A 17,838-nucleotide genomic window follows, 5' to 3' on the forward strand; every position below is an offset into this window, starting at 1 on the left:
ACGTGAATAGGTTGAAGGCATTGAAAAGCTGATATAATTATGATAACCTTCTCTGGGGACTGCATCTCACAACTCCCTGCTCTTGACTTGGAGTTCTTCTGTATCCTTAAATAAGTCTGATGTGGAGCCTGCCTCTCTCACTTCAGTGGAGATAGAAAAAAGCAGTCTGCGTCCCCAACAAAACTTGCTGCTAAGATTAAAGACGTACATCTAGTCCTGTTTATTCACTGCTCTCTGTGAAGACCAGTCTGTGGATGCATGGTTACCTTTACCAAGAGTACTCACTGCTAGTCAACAAATGATGACCAGGGTTTCAGAGACATATAGCTCCAAGGACAGCAAACTAAAGCATCAGGAATGGACTATGGCCACTTTCCTCAAAAGAGAACAAGAGCAAGACAGTAAATTCTGAGTTGTACAGATCGTTACTTTTATTGTATGTCTTTGAAAACAAAATTATTAATAACCATTGATTGAACCTTTAGCATGTGCCAGGCACATTCTAAGAGTTTTGCTTGAATTACTTTATTTGGTCCTCATGAGAATCCTTTGGGGTAGCTCCTGCTTGCATCCGCCGTGCTAGAGGTGAGGGGATGGGCATGGAGAGCTCAGGTGACCTCCCTGTTTAGCATAGAGAGAAAGTGTTGGATTTGGGCATCAGGCTGGCGTCTTGACCACAGGGTCGCCCCCTGACTCGTGCCGGCCTGCTGCCATGCGGAGGGGGACTCTGTGATCTGCTAGCTCTCTCACCCAGCAAAAGCCTGGGAAGGTTCTGATGTCTTAGCTTGTTCATTTTTGAACGAGATTGTCTTTCTTAACCTTAGGCTATTTTGAGGGTCAGGAGTGATCTGTTATTCTGGAAACTTTCAAATATGATACCAACATGAGCTATTACAATTAGATAGTACAACCGGAAAAGGATTTTGTTTCCTTCGTATAGATTCAGGCTCATTGTGTAGACGTGTTAGGGTGTATGGTTTAAATCAGTAGGTGAGTCCCTGTGCTGATTTTGGGTGTTTCTGTAGAGCAGTGCTTCTCGACCTTGGCAACACCTAGGAATCACCTGATGTAAATGGTGTAAGAGGCTTAAAAGTTCTCCTGCTGATTCTAGTTCAGCAGCCAAGCTCAGGATCCACCACTTTAAACATAGGCATTTAACTTTACAAACCTCTGGTCCTTTTTTCTTTCCTAAGAGATTATAACCAAAAATATATGCTAGATTTTACTGGTACTTTAAGGCTTATTTAAAAAGCAGTATAATTATATAAAGTATGAAAACTCCCGTTATAATTTTAAGTATTTCACGTGCCAGATGTTTCCTAAAGGAAGTTGTGTAGTATATATATATATATATATATATATATATATATATATTTTTTTTTTTTTTTTTGGCGGTACGTGGGCCTCTCACCGTTGTGGCCTCTCCCGTTGTGGAGCACAGGCTCCGGACGCGCAGGCTCAGCGGCCATGGCTCACGGGCCCAGCCGCTCCGCGGCATGTGGGATCTTCCCAGACCGGGGCATGAACCCGTGTCCCCTGCATCGGCAGGCGGACTCAACCACTGCACCACCAGGGAAGCCCTGTGTAGTATATTTTTGATAATTTAATAACTGGTGTGTGTATCATTTTTCAGATTCCTAGAAAGTCTAAGCTGGCAGTTCACAGGAACATCAGAGATGACGAAGGCTTCATCATCAGGCATTTCGCAGGGGCGGTGTGCTATGAAACAGTGAGTATAACTTTCACCGGGAGAAAACCATTTGATGTTGAAGCTGCGCTGTGCAATATGGTAACATCTAGCCACATCTGGCTATTTAAAGTTAAATAAAATTTAAAATTCAGTTCCTCAGTACACCGGCCACATTTCATGTGCTTGCTGTCCCCACTGCCTGGTGGTGGCGATATTGGACAGCACAGCTACAGAACATTTCCGCAACCTCAAAACAGTCCTATTGGACACCACCATGGTAAGGAATATTATCACAAGATGGACCGAATCATTCCTGTTTGCTTTATTTTTCAGACTCAATTTGTGGAAAAAAATAATGACGCTTTACATATGTCTCTTGAGTCCTTAATATGTGAATCCAGGGATAAATTTATCCGGGAATTATTTGAATCATCCACAAATAACAACAAAGACACTAAACAAAAAGCAGGAAAACTTAGCTTCATCAGTGTGGGAAACAAGTTTAAGGTATTTGTGCTAAATGTATTACTTGAATTTTTTTCGTACTGCATTAAAATTGTAATTGTTTTATACTCTACAGTGGATAGTGTAGATCACCCTGAGAAATCCCACGAGTGAGATTCAAGAGCAGTCCCTGAACTGTTGCTGTTTGTATGCAGAATAACATAAGATAGGCATAGTAATTGACCATACGGAAACCTGGTAATTTTACGAACGTGCTCTTTCTTGGTTCTCTAACATGTCTGATTGCTTCTCCTCATGTTCTTGCTTCTGTTTACTGTCTGGTTGACCTTCAAACCTTCTCTTTCCCATGTGTTTTCTGTTTCCTTCCTCATTCAGCAGTTTTGTTTTAGCTGGAGTAGTCCAGCTCCAGATGGCTAGAGGGGACTAGTTGAGTTGAGAGAGGAAAAGCAGGCACTGCAGGGCCTTCAGGTAAATGATCACCTTCGTGGACTCCTACTTACAGAGTGGCTGCCGTGTTAAAAAGAGCCCAGCTCGAGTTAACGATTTCATTTTGTGATTCATTTTTAACGTGTTTTCTCTCATAGTGCATTTTGGGTGTGCATATTACACTAAAATTTGATTAAAGCTTCTAAGAACTTCTGTAAAAGATAAATGCTTTGTGTGGCAAACCCTTCAAATTGCTTATTTGACGTTGAAGAACACTTCATTTGTTTCATTAATTTCGGATCAGGAATTTATTCTTTGGGGTCTGATAAGGAATTGTCACATGATGTGCCTTAGAAATGCAACACCGCTATTTGGTTCTAATTGCTGAGTATTTTGCATAGAAAAAGATAATTTAAAAACTTTGTGCCATGTTTAATGAATAAAAAATTATAATAAATAGATCAAAGAAATAGAATTAATTTCTCTCTTATACATTTCCACGAAGTCTTTTTGTTCTGTTTACAAGAAAACTACATATGCCTTTCATTATGTGTCCTTCAAATATTAAAAATGATGTAATTAGGAACAATATTTAAGACTCAGAATACTAGGTACTAACAGTGTAAGCTTCCTGAAATCCCTTGTGGATTGAAATGGGTTCTAAATAACTAACTTGATAAAATCATGTTTATAAAACAAAAGCTGAAACATAGATATAGGAGAATTCCGCTTATAACACATTTTTTCAAGGAACTAAATAAAAAGTTTTAAACTTTATTTTAAGTTATATTCATTAATTATGAGTTTCTTCTTCTCTTGACAATGCTCTTTCTCTTATTTGGATATTCTTAGATTCTTAAATAGACATAATGGTAACAGATTGGTTTAAAATAGTACATTAGCCTGAATGAAACGGACATCATTTATTAAGTATTTTCCTAGTGTGATATAGTAGTATTGCTGGCAAGAACATACTTGAAATTTTAGACAATATAAATAAAATAAAAAACATTCTTAAAATTCTTTGGACTAAGGTATTTTATGTTGAGACTTTAAGTGCCTTAAAATTGCTTATATGCAATACAATGTATTTTGCCCATCAAACTGCTTGAAAACTGTAACTAAAAGATGTAACATTGTTAATAATAAAATTTCAAAATGTTTTTATTGAAATACTTTGAAATGAAATATTAGTAGTAATTCTTATTTTTAAATATAGTAGAATAGCTCATTAAATTCAAATTCAAGTTATGGGAGGCAATAAAACAACACAGGCTAGCATTTACAGTAATACTTCAGTTATCGAACATGACCGAGAATCAGAAGTTTTCCACTGAAAAGTGACATTTTCAGGTTATTGAAGTAGAACTCTTTTACTATTAGTGTTTTAGAAAAAGTAATTCTTTTTGATGAAAATCATATTCTTTTATTATATACATGAATAATTGTATGCTTTGAAATAAAAATAAAATACAAGTAAAGCATGCGTTGCATCAGGCTATTATGCCTTTTGGTCTTTGACCGCTGTTCTTTGGTAATTGACATTCTTCCCTCTTCTCTCAGATGCTATAGTTATTTTTGCTGCTTCTACTGACTTAACTTTTTGTCTATTTTTTTGGGCGAATACTGTGCTATGGATTAGGAAGCATGGGCTTTGTCACAGTTGTTTTCTTTCCAAATTAGTGGCTCTTACACTTGCTTTTCATTTGTGTGCTGGTCTAGACTGGTTGAGGTTGTCAGAACTCTGTCAAGCAGATCAGTGGGGTATGACTGTATTTTTTTAATCCAGTGAGAAATTCACTCCGTTTTTATAACTTAAGCCTATAATGTCTGAAGTGTACTGTAGCATCACGCTTAAGAGAATGAGCCTTGGTGTTAGATCCTTGTTGGAGTCTTGGTTTTGCCATTACTAGCTCCCTGATCTTGGCAAGTGATTTATCTCTCTGGGCCTCAACGTTTTCACCTGTAAAATGAGTCTACTAATATATCCTTAATTAGAGTTGTGGTGCGGATTAAACATGATAATGCCCGTGAAAAGCTTTGAGCAGTGTCTGACTCATAGAAAGCATTCAGTAAAGTATACCTATTATTATTATTAAGTATAGCTGTGATTGAATAAATATGTTAATTGAAGAATTAATTAGTTAATTTCTCTTTTGTTAAGTAGTACAATAAGCATCCCAGTATAAAATCAGTATAACAATTTAAATTACATTGCAGAGAAGTAAAGCAAATGCATGATTTTAATGTACTGAACCAGAGTACATTAAAATCACTTAATATTATTAAGCAAAGGAAAGGTCCGTAACTACTTGTACTGTCCAATTTTCTTGAGAAAATTGTCCTAGCCTTTAAAAATAATTGAAATGTGAAGTTTTAAAATAGTAGAGAGGGTTTCTGCAGGTAGGCAGGTCCGTTTCATTTATGAAAGGTGTTATATAAAACAATCCTAATGCATTAGTGTATATTTTAAACACATTTTCATTCTTAATGGAGCGTGACAGAAGCTACACCCAGCTTGCCACGAGTTCACATACTGCTCCGTTGATCCCTTATTGAATGCATCCCCAGCATTTTCATTTACTTCTTGCATTGCCTGTATACTTTTTCCTTATTCACCCCACCTGCAAGTGTGCATGTATGCTTTCTAGTATTGCTAATTTTCAGTCTTTTAATTGTATAAGTTCTGTATAAGTAAAATAAGTTATTGTCCTTGGCATCATATATTAGCCATACATTTCTGCATGTTACTATCTGTTAAAGAGATTGTGTACCAGAAGCTGTTAAATTGTAATGTGTTATATATATCAGTGTTATTGCATGTTATTTTATTCTAATGTTGAAAAGCTAATATTTACTTATGGTATTACGTACTTTTGCTCTTTGAAATAATGAAGTGATTTCCTTTCTTCTACAGACACAGTTAAATTTGCTTCTGGATAAACTTCGAAGTACTGTGAGTACACTTAAAAAAAAAACCCACAGGGTTTTTTGTTTTTTTGTTGTTGTTGTTTTTTCCGGCTGCGCCGCAAGGCACATGGGATCTCAGTTCCCCGACCAGGGATTGAACCTGTGCCCCCTGCACTGGAAGTTCCGAGTCTTAACCACTGGACTGCCAGGGAAGTCTTCAAAAACAGGGTTTTTAAATGGTCCTCTTAAAGTATTATTAGTAATTACTCAAATAAGCACAGTAAACCTGGAATAATTAGAAATTCATTTTAAACCAAATTTCATCATTAAAAAAATCAGTTTTTAAAATGGTTGTCATTTTGGTTAGTTTTTTTCTGAAGAAGGGTCAAATATATATGTGCAGTCAAATTGTTTTATAAATATATAGAATTCTCTGAATGTTATTAAGATTATCCTGTAGCTTCAGGAAAGTGAAAATAATTAGTTATCATAGGGAAGGAAAATGTATTTTTTAGGATTAAAGATAACACATATAATTCATTTTCATTTTATTACTCTGGTGGTAACATTCTCTAACATGACAGTGCTGATATGGAAAAAAATGGACATAGTATTTTTATGCCCTATTATAGTGGCAATATTTCCTAGGAGCCTTTTTATTAACTAGACATTTTAATTCTCTCTGTTTTTTAAAGAAAAATTCACCATAGAAAGAAATTTGATACGTCGGTTATATAAATGAGGCATGATTTCAAGAGAAGACTTATTTTTTAAGCAAATCCACAGAACTTAACTGATTACTCTTTTCATGTAGTCATTTGAAAGCCAAATATTTATTGTCTCTGTGCTATTATTGCTTAACTTATTGTTAGATTTCTTTTGAAACCATTAAGAAATTCTTTTAACTATCCTCATTGTTTGCAAATATTTCTCTCTTAAGGACAGACCTTTAAAAACCAAGTCTGATGAGGAGGTATTTTATTTTTATCACCCAAATATAATGCTACTGTAAAATGATTAGATTATATTTGTGATTTTTAAAAAAGGCATTTCTAAAAAGTGTTCTAAAAGTGTTTGCAGTGAGCATCATTGTTGACATTAACTATTCAGTTTTGCAAGGTGGCTACTTGGAAGCAAAGCTGTTATTTGGATGTTTAGTGTATTAGCTTCAGTTCCCAACAGTTTCACTGGGTACATAGCAGTATTGTCTCTGTCTCATTCAGCAAAAATCTGATAACGGATTGTAAATGAATGCCTTTAAGCTTTTTAAAATACATATCGTTTAGCAAACAAAACTTTAAAATGTGCAGTGGTGCAACTCAGGAACCTACTGTATGTTTTTAAAATAGAATGATGAGAAAGGTTGACTTTTTTTTTTTTTTTTTAGCACTTTGGCCTAAATTTTAAGAGGCATAATTTTATGCCATCTTGTCATAGGGCAATTTTCTTCTCACAGAAACACAGCATATAAATATATTTAAATGTAGAATAAAATCACATGTATGTTATGCTGTGAAATGTATTGTTTAAATATGTTGAAATATTTTACTAGGAGAGACTTTTCTTTTTACAATGACAGTTTTTTGGCACTTAAATCTAAAATGTATTTTTCTAATATTAGTATATAAATGCTTTACATTATAGAAGTATGCTAATGGTCTTAAGTTCCTTAGTGATTATTTTAAAAGAGGTTCAGGGCTTCCCTGGTGGCACAGTGGTTGAGAATCTGCCTGCCAATGCAGGGGACACGGGTTCGAGCCCTGCTCTGGGAAGATCCCACATGCCGCAGAGCAACTGGGCCCGTGAGCCACAACTACTGAGCCTGCGCATCTGGAACCTGTGCTCTGCAACAAGAGAGGCCACGATAGTGAGAGGCCCGCGCACCGCGATGAAGAGTGGCCCCCGCTCGCCGCAACTAGAGAAAGCCCTCGCACAGAAACGAAGACCCAACACAGCCAAGGATAAATAAATAAATTAATTAATTAATTAAAAAAAAAGAGGTTCAGAAGTTAATGATAATATGCTCTGAAAGTAGCTGGTATTCTAGAAAAATAAGAATGCTATATGGATCATTTTTAAAAGTACCTTTATTATTCTAGGGAGCAAGCTTTATTCGTTGTATCAAGCCGAATTTAAAGATGACAAGCCACGACTTCGAAGGAGCTCAAATTTTGTCTCAACTTCAATGTTCAGGTATTTCTCTATTTTTGTAATCTATATCGGGGTGTGTCGAGAGTCTTAGTTCAAATAAAATTTAATATATGCAGTGTTTTCAAATAATTCACAACTATCTTGATTATTTTTAAGTGTGGTAAGACTTTTATATTTCCTTTATTTATAAGAAAAGAAGGGCTAACGAATTATTTGAGCAGTATTGGCGTAGATGTTTTACATCATTGAGGTAAAATGTATAAAAACTCTTCAGCTGCGAACCCAGGTCTCCCTTCGTGGATGCTTTCCGTGGCCTTCTCAGTCCTGCAGCGGTTCGTTGCCACGTAACTGGGTCAGGCGGTGGGTTTTGGTGTCTTTTTTTTTTTTTTTAATTAATTAATTAAATTTATTTTTACTTTTGTCTGTGTTGGGGCTTCGTTTCTGTGTGCAGGCTTTCTCTAGTTGTTGCGGTGAGCGGGGGCCTCTCATTGCAGTGGCTTCTCTTGTCGCAGAGCACGGGCTCTAGGCATGCGGGCTTCAGTAGTTGCAGCACTGGGGCTCAGTAGTTGTGACTCGCGAGCTCTAGAGTGCAGGCTCAGTAGTTGTGGCGCACAGGCTTAGTTACTCTGTGGCATGTGGGATCTTCTCGGACCAGGGCTTGAACCCGTGTCCCCTGCATTGGCAGGCGGATTCTTAACCACTGTGCCACCAGGGAAGTCCGGTTTTGATGTCCTTGCTTCCCACTCCACTACTTGTAAAACAAAAGAAAAAAAAATCAACACAATACCCTCGGCTTCTGTGGAACTTTTCTGCACTTGGTTAAACTATCACTTTCTACCCCTCACCCGGCCACATTCTGTCTGTGCTTAGTCACCCAAGTCTTGGGCCCTGGACTCCCTGTTTTCCTTTCCCATGCCCATCCTCCATCCCTCCCACACCACCCCTGCCTGTCCCGCTGATTCAGGCCTGGGACACTTCCGGAAACTCTTTTGCCTCCCCGACTCCTTATCTTGCTTCTCTTAGAGACGGATCTATTAGAAAGCTACTGGTCGCTTTAGCTTCAGGGTGCCTTATTTAAATGAGCTCCTGTCAAAACCCTGAACCTGATTTTGTATGCTTTTGTAATTTCATACTTTTTCTCTTAAAGTGCCCTCCCCTAATTATATAAGCTTTGGGCTCCCCACAGCTACATCTACCCTTGACCCTTCTCACAAAACCTTAGCTGTTTGTGAATCTAATTTTGTCCTTTGTCCTCATCTGCACAGAGAAAGTGGGCAAGATAGATTGGCACTGTTACAAATTCATGGTCACTAACCTTCAAAGGGCTCTCATTACCCGCCCCACCAAGTTTCCCTTGGCCAGCAGGTTCTGTTTCTCCCCGGACCCGTCAGACCCACCCTGCTCTGCTCAAGTCTCCGAGCCTCTGCTAACAGGCAGCCTCACTTCTTTTTACTAAAAAGCTGAAAGCCTTACCTGTGTGCTACCAAACACTTCTTCTACCTGCACAACTGCCCTCCTGGTAGAAAGGAGGAAGTGCCTCTCTTCCTCATTGAGACTGTAGTTCTTTGGATTTATCCCTTCCTGCCTTTTCATTAATCCTCAGTATTGATGACCTGTATTGAAGCTCTGAGACAGTTTCAATCCCATCGAAACCTCATCTTCACGCCCTCTCACCGACATTCCCATCCAGCTGCCTCCCTATCTCTGGTCTCACTTTCTTTTCTCCGGTTTTTGCTTTTCTCTCCAAGAATATTCTCTTCTTGCTTTCTCAGTTTCCTGCCTTCCACTTGCTCTTTAACCCGAGGGAATTCAGTTTCCAACAAAATAATTCTTGATAAGGTTTCCAGTGATTCCCTTGACCCTGAATCACACGTTTCCTCAGACCCTCATCTCAGTGGAGTCCGGAAGCATTTGCCTCTACCCCATCCCCATAACATAGCCTTTCCTCAGCGCCTAAAACAGCGTGTGTCCCTGCCTCTCGTTTGAATTCTCTGGCCATTCCTGCCTCCTCTGCAGGGTCATCTTCTACCTAGATATTATTTGTTAGAGTTTTTTAAGCTCTGGGTTAGGCCTGTTCTCCTTCTCGCTCTTGATCAGTGCTGTTTGGTATAACTTTCCATGGAGGTGGACATATTCTATGCCTGTGTTGTCCAGTATGGTAGCCACTAGATACTTGTGGCTACTGAGCTCTTGAAATGTGACTAGTATGACTTAGGTACTGAATTTTTAATTTGTATTTAGTTTTAATTTTTAAAAATTTAAATATAAATAGTCCCATGTGGCTAGTGCAACTACAGAGCATGTGCCTAGCAACCGTCACACTGGACAACCTAGCTACATATTCTCAATATAAGTCTCCCCAAGGCCCTTTTATATGACCTAAAGAGTGTGTCTTTTACTCCTCCAGATTTACTGAGATATAATTGACATATAACATTGTGTAGGTCCACGTTGTGCAGTGTGTTGATTTGATACGCTAATGTATTGTAAAAGGATTGCCACCATAGTGTTAGCTAAGAGCCCCATGAGGTAATATAATTACCATTGCTTGCTTGTTGTGAGAACATTTAAGGTCTACTCTCCTAGTAGGCAGTGAGCCTTAGTACTCCCTAATCCAAGCTGTCACCATCTTTCACCTGGCTTTTTGCTGAAGTTTCCTAAGTATTCTCCTCACGTCTGCTCGGTCTGTTCTTCACATACATCCAGAATTACTGCTTTACAACTCAAATCTGAGCACGTCTTTTTATTGCTTAAAATGCTGCAGTGGCTTCTGATTATGATTAGGGTAAAGAGCAGAGTCCTCGTAGCTTATGAGGCCCCATATGGTCTGGCCCGTGTGTCTATAACCTCCTCTGTTTTCTCTCTCTCCTCTCCATTCTCCAGTCACTCCGGCCTTTGCTTTAGTTCCTTAAATGCTCCCTCTGTTCATGGGGCCTGGGCACATGCTGCTTCCTGTATGAGAAGCTCTTATCTCCCCTTTGTCTTATTTTTCACATTTGCGCTTGGTTGTCATTTCTTTATGAAAGCCCCCAGCTAGGAAGGGTGCCTAGCACCATCATTTCACATTCATAAATTTTATTTATTTTCTCCTTTCTCTAATCTGTAAACCTCTCGAGGGCAGAAACCGTGTCTGTTTGGGCTTGTATGCATGTTCCTGCTTCCTGGCAACACAAAGCATGTACTAGACTTAGTAAATATTTGTTGAACGAAATGCACAGTCTAGGAAATAAAAAGATTTATTTGTGACTAACTTTAACAAATACTAGAAAGTTAAATAAGTGATGTCTGTTTTATCCCTACATATGTATAGATGTATTTTTGTAATATTTTCTTCAGATCATTTTTACTTTGACTATTTTTCTCATTTGAATTTCTCTTTACGATTTGTTTAGCCTAATATAATGTCATTTATTTCCTAAGTGAGCATCCAGTGTCCTGGCAAGTCAAGTGTGTTTAGATTTAGCTATATATACCATTAGATTAGCAGAGTGTGGGCTCACTGATGCTTTAGCTGGGATTCCTCTTTCAGTAAGCAGTGTATTTTAACATGTTAAGATCTGTTGGCAGTTTAATAGATGCCACCAATTCATAATAGTCTGATTTTTTTATAGTACTTATAATAATAAAATGGCATAGAATTCGTTCCAGTTATGTGGCTAGGTAATGAGAAAAAGCAAAAAATACCAATAACTGGTGGAAAGAAAAATAATTATGAAGTTTTCTAAAAAAAACAACATTTAAGATTTGATTTCTATAATACTTTGCCTTTCCATTTCTGTTTTTTTCTAATTTAAGGAGAATTAATTGAGGACAGCTTTTACTAAAGCGTCTATCTTCTGATCAGCCAACCCCAGGGCAAAGTGGGGGAAGGTGAGAGAAGGCAGGTCTTCTTTCTTTAACCTCGGGGCTCTGCTGCCCGTCTGTGGTAGCAAAGAGGGGTTCTGAGGATGACCAGCCGGGACTGCAAACCTGGCTCTTCACCAGACTCCCTGAGGAAGCTCTTCACCAAACTCCCCGAGGAAGAGCCAGGCCATGGGAATCTCTAGAAGGGAGAGTACTTGGTTTGATGATTTTTACTTTTTTTAAGCATCAAAAGATCTTTAGTGTAAATTAGCTTCAAGTGTGGAGAAAGCAGCCGTAGACTTGGTAATTTGTTAAGGTCCATGAAATTCTTAATGTAGTTCTGTGAGCCTAGTTGTCTGCAGCTACAGGGCAAGCCAGGGGACTCAGAGGTTGGGATGCACACATTTCTAACGGTACTTGTTTTTTTGATATAAATAAAATGGGCAACAATTGTGACAATATCAACCAAACCTTACTTTTATTTCTCCAAGCAGAGCCAAAAACTAAATCTAGATCTGAACTCTCCATAGGAATAATTGCGTTTATATGTTCCATTATATTATATTAAATTTAATTTAATATTATGTTTAATTTAATACTAAACTTTGTTTAATTATAATACATATGTTATACATCATAGTATTATATATAAATTATCTATTGCATATAATATATATTTATTATATTTAAGTTATAATAGCTATATATGTTCACTGTAACAAAAATGAAATGGTACAGAATAATATAAGTAAAAAGAAGTCTCACTTCTCAGGGGTGACCATTTAACTCTGTGTCTTGGACATATTTTTCATACTTGTTAAACCTCTGCCCTGTTATTTTTAATAAATATATCATATTCTATCATATGGTTATAACATAATTTAATTGTTATTAATTAAAATATTTAAGTGATTTCTGTGTTTTCTATTACCAACAGTGACCCAGTGAACATGTAGAGACGTTCTCTGTGCATATCTTTGCCCACATACGTGACAAGTTGTAGGATAGATTCATCAAAGTGGAAAATAGTCAAAGGGATAGATATCTATTATTAACACTTAATATTAATTTAATAATATAAATACATATTCCAAACTGCCATCTGAAATTGTTGCACTGGTTTACTCTCCCACTAAGAATGTATGTGCGTGTTTTCCTACACTGTCATCATCCCCAGGTACTATTGGGGTTTTACATCTTTGCCAGTCAGATAGGTTAAAATTCAAGCTGATTGCCTAGAGAGGCTATCTTTCCAATGAGACTATTTTAAAATAAAAATCCACTCATTTAAAAATATTTTATAATTTTATTTTGCTAGTTTGACTTTTTGACCAGCAGAAATTTATTTCGGTGTAAGGAGTGAGGTAAGGATCTGATGTTATTTTTGTTTTCTAAATGTCTAGCCATTTGTCCCTAACACTTTTTATTGAATAATCTTATTTTCTTCACTGATTTAAATAGTCCTGTAGACTGAAATCCAGGTCTTTCTATAAACAAAAGTCCTGGCATTATCCATAGTAGTTGAGCCTTTCCCTATTTTATGCTTTTCCTGATGTGAAAAGCTCACACTGACTCAAGGCTCAAATTAATCACGTAGTAGAGTTATACTGAATATAGGTAGTCATCCTATAGACGCTTTACCCCAGTAGACTAATTCCTTTGAGGGGTGAGTGAAAGGGGGTCTTTATAATGAGAAAGTGTGCTCTCCTCTCTTCTCCGTTTGCTTGAAGCACTGGTGAGAATCGGGGAATGTGTTTGACTTTGTGTTGGAGACTCTTACCAGGAATCTTGTTCCAAAAGCAACCTCAGGACTTGGAAAATAGCCTAATGCAGGTCTTTGCCTTGTATACCGCGATTGTGACACAAAGGGTTCCAGCAGAAAAAAAAGATACAAACTACATTTGAATTTTTTAGAGACCAGTCGTTTGTCTCTAGAAAATAGTTAGTCAAGCTAGTTTTAGATGAAATTTGGCTACAGTAGTTTTTAGGTGGTGGGTAAGCTGGGACATATTGAGTATAAGTATGATATTTTCTATGTAATATTTCATTGCTGATAATTTCTGTAAATTACCCATTTTAATTTATAAAATTCTTTGATCATTTGCAAGTTATCCTTGGACTTCTGCACAGTGATTGGCAGTAAAACTTCTGTTTGTTTATGAATGTAGGTATGGTGTCTGTTTTGGACTTGATGCAGGGTGGTTTCCCATCGCGAGCTTCATTTCACGAACTCTACAACATGTATAAAAAGTATATGCCAGATAAACTCGCAAGATTAGATCCAAGACTATTTTGTAAGGTACAAACACTACCTAAATTGAGATGTCTTAGCTATACACTGTCTTTCTTATTAATTCCTAATTGGCATTTAAATTTCATTTTTCAGGCTCTTTTTAAAGCTTTGGGCTTAAATGAAATCGACTACAAGTTTGGGTTAACAAAAGTATTTTTTAGACCTGGCAAGGTAAGTATATTTTTATTTTAAACTTTAACATAATTAATATGGATAGTCGGAGTCAGTGAATATTTTTAAGTGTTCAGTGATTTATGTTATTCTTAAAGAGCATGCATATGTGTATGATACACACAATTTTCCCACTGGTGAGAAGTTTACACTGTATAGTACTCTGTACAGGGTTTTTTTTTTTTTTTTTTTTCAGCTTTGGAAGTATTGGAATCAGAGGATTGTTTAGTTGAATTTTTTACTTAAATAAGGGTTAACCTGAGATACTTCTGTTTTAAACAAGTTGAAAGCTTTTCTAAAACATATTCAGTCTTCAATAATTAAAAAATTCACAGCACTTTTGAGTCTTTATTGTGAGAATGAGATCTCTTAGAGCTTGATAGATGTGTAACATACAGAAAATTGGACTGGAATCTGTGCGGACTTTATCAAATCGTAGAAGGAATGACTGTATAAATACTTTTGTATGTAACATAATTTTCTTAGGCTACCCATAGTTTTAGTATTTACAGATTCTTGTACTAGTCCTGTACTAGGATACAAAATGGAGTTATAGAATATTTCATAACTAAATATATACAATACAGAAATACTTAAATGCTCTTCACAATCTGTTCATAATATTTTCACCATTCCTGACTTCTTTAATATTGATTGAATATTGCATTCTCATAATTTTAAACACAATTGTTATTATATAATAGACAACTATACTTGTTTGACTTAGCAGAATCGTTAATAAATATCTCTAGTTCCTTGAAGGCTAAATTAATCATAATAAGTAAATCTGATTTCACATCTTGGGGCATGAAATGAAATCTGTGTAATGCATTACCAAATGTATGCACTTTCCTGTGAATATTTTTACTGCAGAGAACTTATATGATCTCCTATAAAAGAAAAAAAGTTAAGAATATAAGTATTCATAGTTGGCTTAGCTGTAATCACACGTATTTATCATAAACTCAACATTTCTCATTTCAGGACTGTAGTAATTATTTTAGAATTAAGAGCTTGGTAGAGAAAGCACTTGGTCTTATTTGCCTCTAGAAAAATTAATCAGTCAGAAGGATACAGTGAAAGCGCAAGGCAGATTTTCAAAGATCTTTAATCTCATTATATTACCTTTAATTTAATTTCGATTATAAGAAGCTGTTATTTTGATAGATGTGTGACCTCTTCAATATACTGTAGTGGGATATTTGGTAAAGGATAGAAATCAATATGTAATTCGGTGGTAAATTGTGGAAATAATGCATTTTCTTATTTAATAACCTTGTAGATGTTTTATTCGTGTTGTGTGTCTCTTAGTAGCAGTTTCTTATCTCTGGCCAAAATAAAGGTGGGGATTGGGCGAGACACAGTAGTTGTGGTGGTACCTGATTTTATAGAGCTGACCTTCACTTCTCCAGTGATCTCAGAGTAAGGATGAGCCAGTTCAGAGAGACAGGAGACCTTTTTTCATTCTTTTTTCCATAAAACCTTTCGGCTAACCATCTGCAGTGGTCTTTTAAGATTCTTTTTCTACTTTTCCTGTTGAGTCTGCTAACTAGCAGTGAGTAACCCCCACAGCCCAACCACTGCAAAAAAGATCCTGGAAGAAGGAGGAGAAAGACAGCAAACTTCAGCCAAGTGTGCTTGGTTTGCTGTGTACCCCGCTGAGACATGTCTGTGTAATAGGCTTGTGACCACTTCCAGAAAGCTAGATTTTGGATTTGAGTTACAGTTATTTTGTATCTCTCTGTGTGTTTAAACACATCTGTCTCTTGATACTGTTAGCCAATGACTTTATCTCCTAGTTTGCAGAATTTGACCAGATTATGAAGTCCGACCCTGACCACTTAGCAGAGCTGGTCAAGAGGGTCAATCACTGGCTCATCTGCAGTCGCTGGAAGAAGGTTCAGTGGTGCTCACTGTCTGTCATCAAACGTAGGTGTTTCCTTCCACTCCGAGATACGCAATTATTTTGGAAATGAACTGGTTTGTGGAATGTTATACATTTGTCTCAGTGGTGAGCGCTAGACAACAGGGACCGTGTCGCTTATTCATGCTGTGTCCCTGGTTCCTCCCCTAACGCCTTACATGTAGTATGTAATAAATTAGTACCTGTGGACTTTTCTTTTTTAAGTTTTTTGAGTGTATGATACTTACCTTCTTTAATTGCATGCATTATATGATAATTAATTTCATCACGACCTAAAAAAAACCCCAGAACTCACTATCTTGATTCTTCCCCTTTCCTCTCCCTTTCTCCCCTGCTCCCCACGCCATACCCCAGTCTCTCAGACTAAAACCAGAACTTTTCTTTCCGCCCCCATGGCATCACCAGAATACACACGCTAAAAGTGTCCCAGTCGTAATTGTCTCTTCTTGTCCCTGAAATCATGCCAGTCAGCAAGTTCTGTTGATTCCCCCTCCAGACACTGTACATTCTTTACTCTTTATTGCCACTGCCTTACTGGAGCCCCTCTCCCCAGCCTGCGTAGTAACTTCAGTGGCTCCCAAACTGGTTTTCCTGGCTTCCCAGACTTATCTTCCCAGAGTCTCTAACTAAAAGCCTTTGATTACAGCTTCCTTTAATAAAGGGCAAAGTCTAAAGTCTTAAAATATTGTAGCAACTACTTATCTCTGACCCAAAACAAGGATGAGGGACAGAATAATTTTGGGTTACCTGATGGTCTATAGCAAACCTTTAGTTGTAGGGAGTATCGTTAGTAACTTGATTGAATTTATAATCCCCCGCCCCAGCCATACCCTCCACAGTACCTGGAACAGTGCTAGGCACGTGAAGAGGATTCAGTACATTGCTGCTTATTAATAAAAAAAAATTCCTTTGACCTAATGAAAAGGAGTTGTGCAAGCAACGTGCATGCTATCATGAGGTCTTTTGTTAGTCAATTGTGATATAAATAAAAACAAAGCTATAATAATAAAAAGACAACAGAAGCTCTTTTCCCATCACTTTCCAAGTGAAATATGAACATACTTGTCACTATAGTTAAATGCCTTCAGCTTTAAACATTGCATTATGATGGAAAACATATTATATTAAAATTATTTCTACTGTACTGTTCATTTGTGGACTGTGTTGTGCAGTGGTCAAGTCAGTAAGTAGACAGGATCTTTGCAGCATGTTAATGGGGAACCTCTGCAAAAAACGTCTCCGGGTCAGATCAGTCTCGGATATCGACTAACTGAAGTTAAGTAGAGTCCTTTATTGTAGGATTCTTAGAGGCCTCACTCAGTATGTTCATTGTGAATCTCCAGAAGGAGGTGTAGCGCATAGCTTTTCCTGAGTTCATTTGACAGGTGAATCTTTTTTTCAAGACACGCCTGTTAACATTTCCTAGACCAATATTACCTAGGACAATTTGGGACGCATTAATGTAGCATAACAAGAAGGTAATATATTTAAAATGTACACCTAGCCATATACATGATATGCTTTTTATTTTAAGAAGTATAAAGAACTAAAGAAATGTTAAACTTGCCAGTTTTGATGTCTGATATAATATGTTCATCAAGATTTTGTGTTTCTTGAGAATTGCTTTGTGGAAATGAATGGTTTTTAAAAATCCTGTATGTCTGATTTAAACTAAATAATTTTCTGTCATTATATTTTCCTCTTACACATAGTGAAAAACAAAATAAAATATCGAGCTGAAGCCTGCATTAAAATGCAGAAAACTGTTCGAATGTGGCTTTGCAAAAGACGACACAAACCTCGGTAAGATGAATAGAGCCTAAAGAATCCAAAAAACCTATTTACCCTAATATAAAGTGGCATAAAGTCATAATGAAGAGCAGTTTGCATACTCACAGAGTTTCCTTTTTTCTCATGTTCTTTGTAAAAGATGTATTAGTCTGTTATTCATGTTATTTATTGGAC

At 36.9% G+C, this 17,838-nt stretch overlaps 1 protein-coding gene across 2 annotated transcripts in view; it reads left to right on the forward strand.

Moving 5' to 3' along the window:
- Window positions 1-17,838, forward strand: part of MYO6 (myosin VI) — a 142,686-nt gene that overhangs the window by 101,464 nt on the left and 23,384 nt on the right. For both annotated transcript variants that reach the window (XM_019929322.3, XM_019929323.3), the window contains exons 17-24: window positions 1,634-1,729; window positions 2,024-2,197; window positions 5,499-5,537; window positions 7,591-7,684; window positions 13,654-13,784; window positions 13,872-13,949; window positions 15,749-15,878; window positions 17,586-17,676. In XM_019929322.3, the coding sequence (XP_019784881.1) occupies window positions 1,634-1,729; window positions 2,024-2,197; window positions 5,499-5,537; window positions 7,591-7,684; window positions 13,654-13,784; window positions 13,872-13,949; window positions 15,749-15,878; window positions 17,586-17,676 (833 nt within the window). The remainder of the gene's footprint in view (window positions 1-1,633; window positions 1,730-2,023; window positions 2,198-5,498; window positions 5,538-7,590; window positions 7,685-13,653; window positions 13,785-13,871; window positions 13,950-15,748; window positions 15,879-17,585; window positions 17,677-17,838) is intronic.

The sequence above is a fragment of the Tursiops truncatus genome, chromosome 12 (assembly GCF_011762595.2).
Source record: "Tursiops truncatus isolate mTurTru1 chromosome 12, mTurTru1.mat.Y, whole genome shotgun sequence".
NCBI classification, from domain to species: domain Eukaryota; kingdom Metazoa; phylum Chordata; class Mammalia; order Artiodactyla; family Delphinidae; genus Tursiops; species Tursiops truncatus.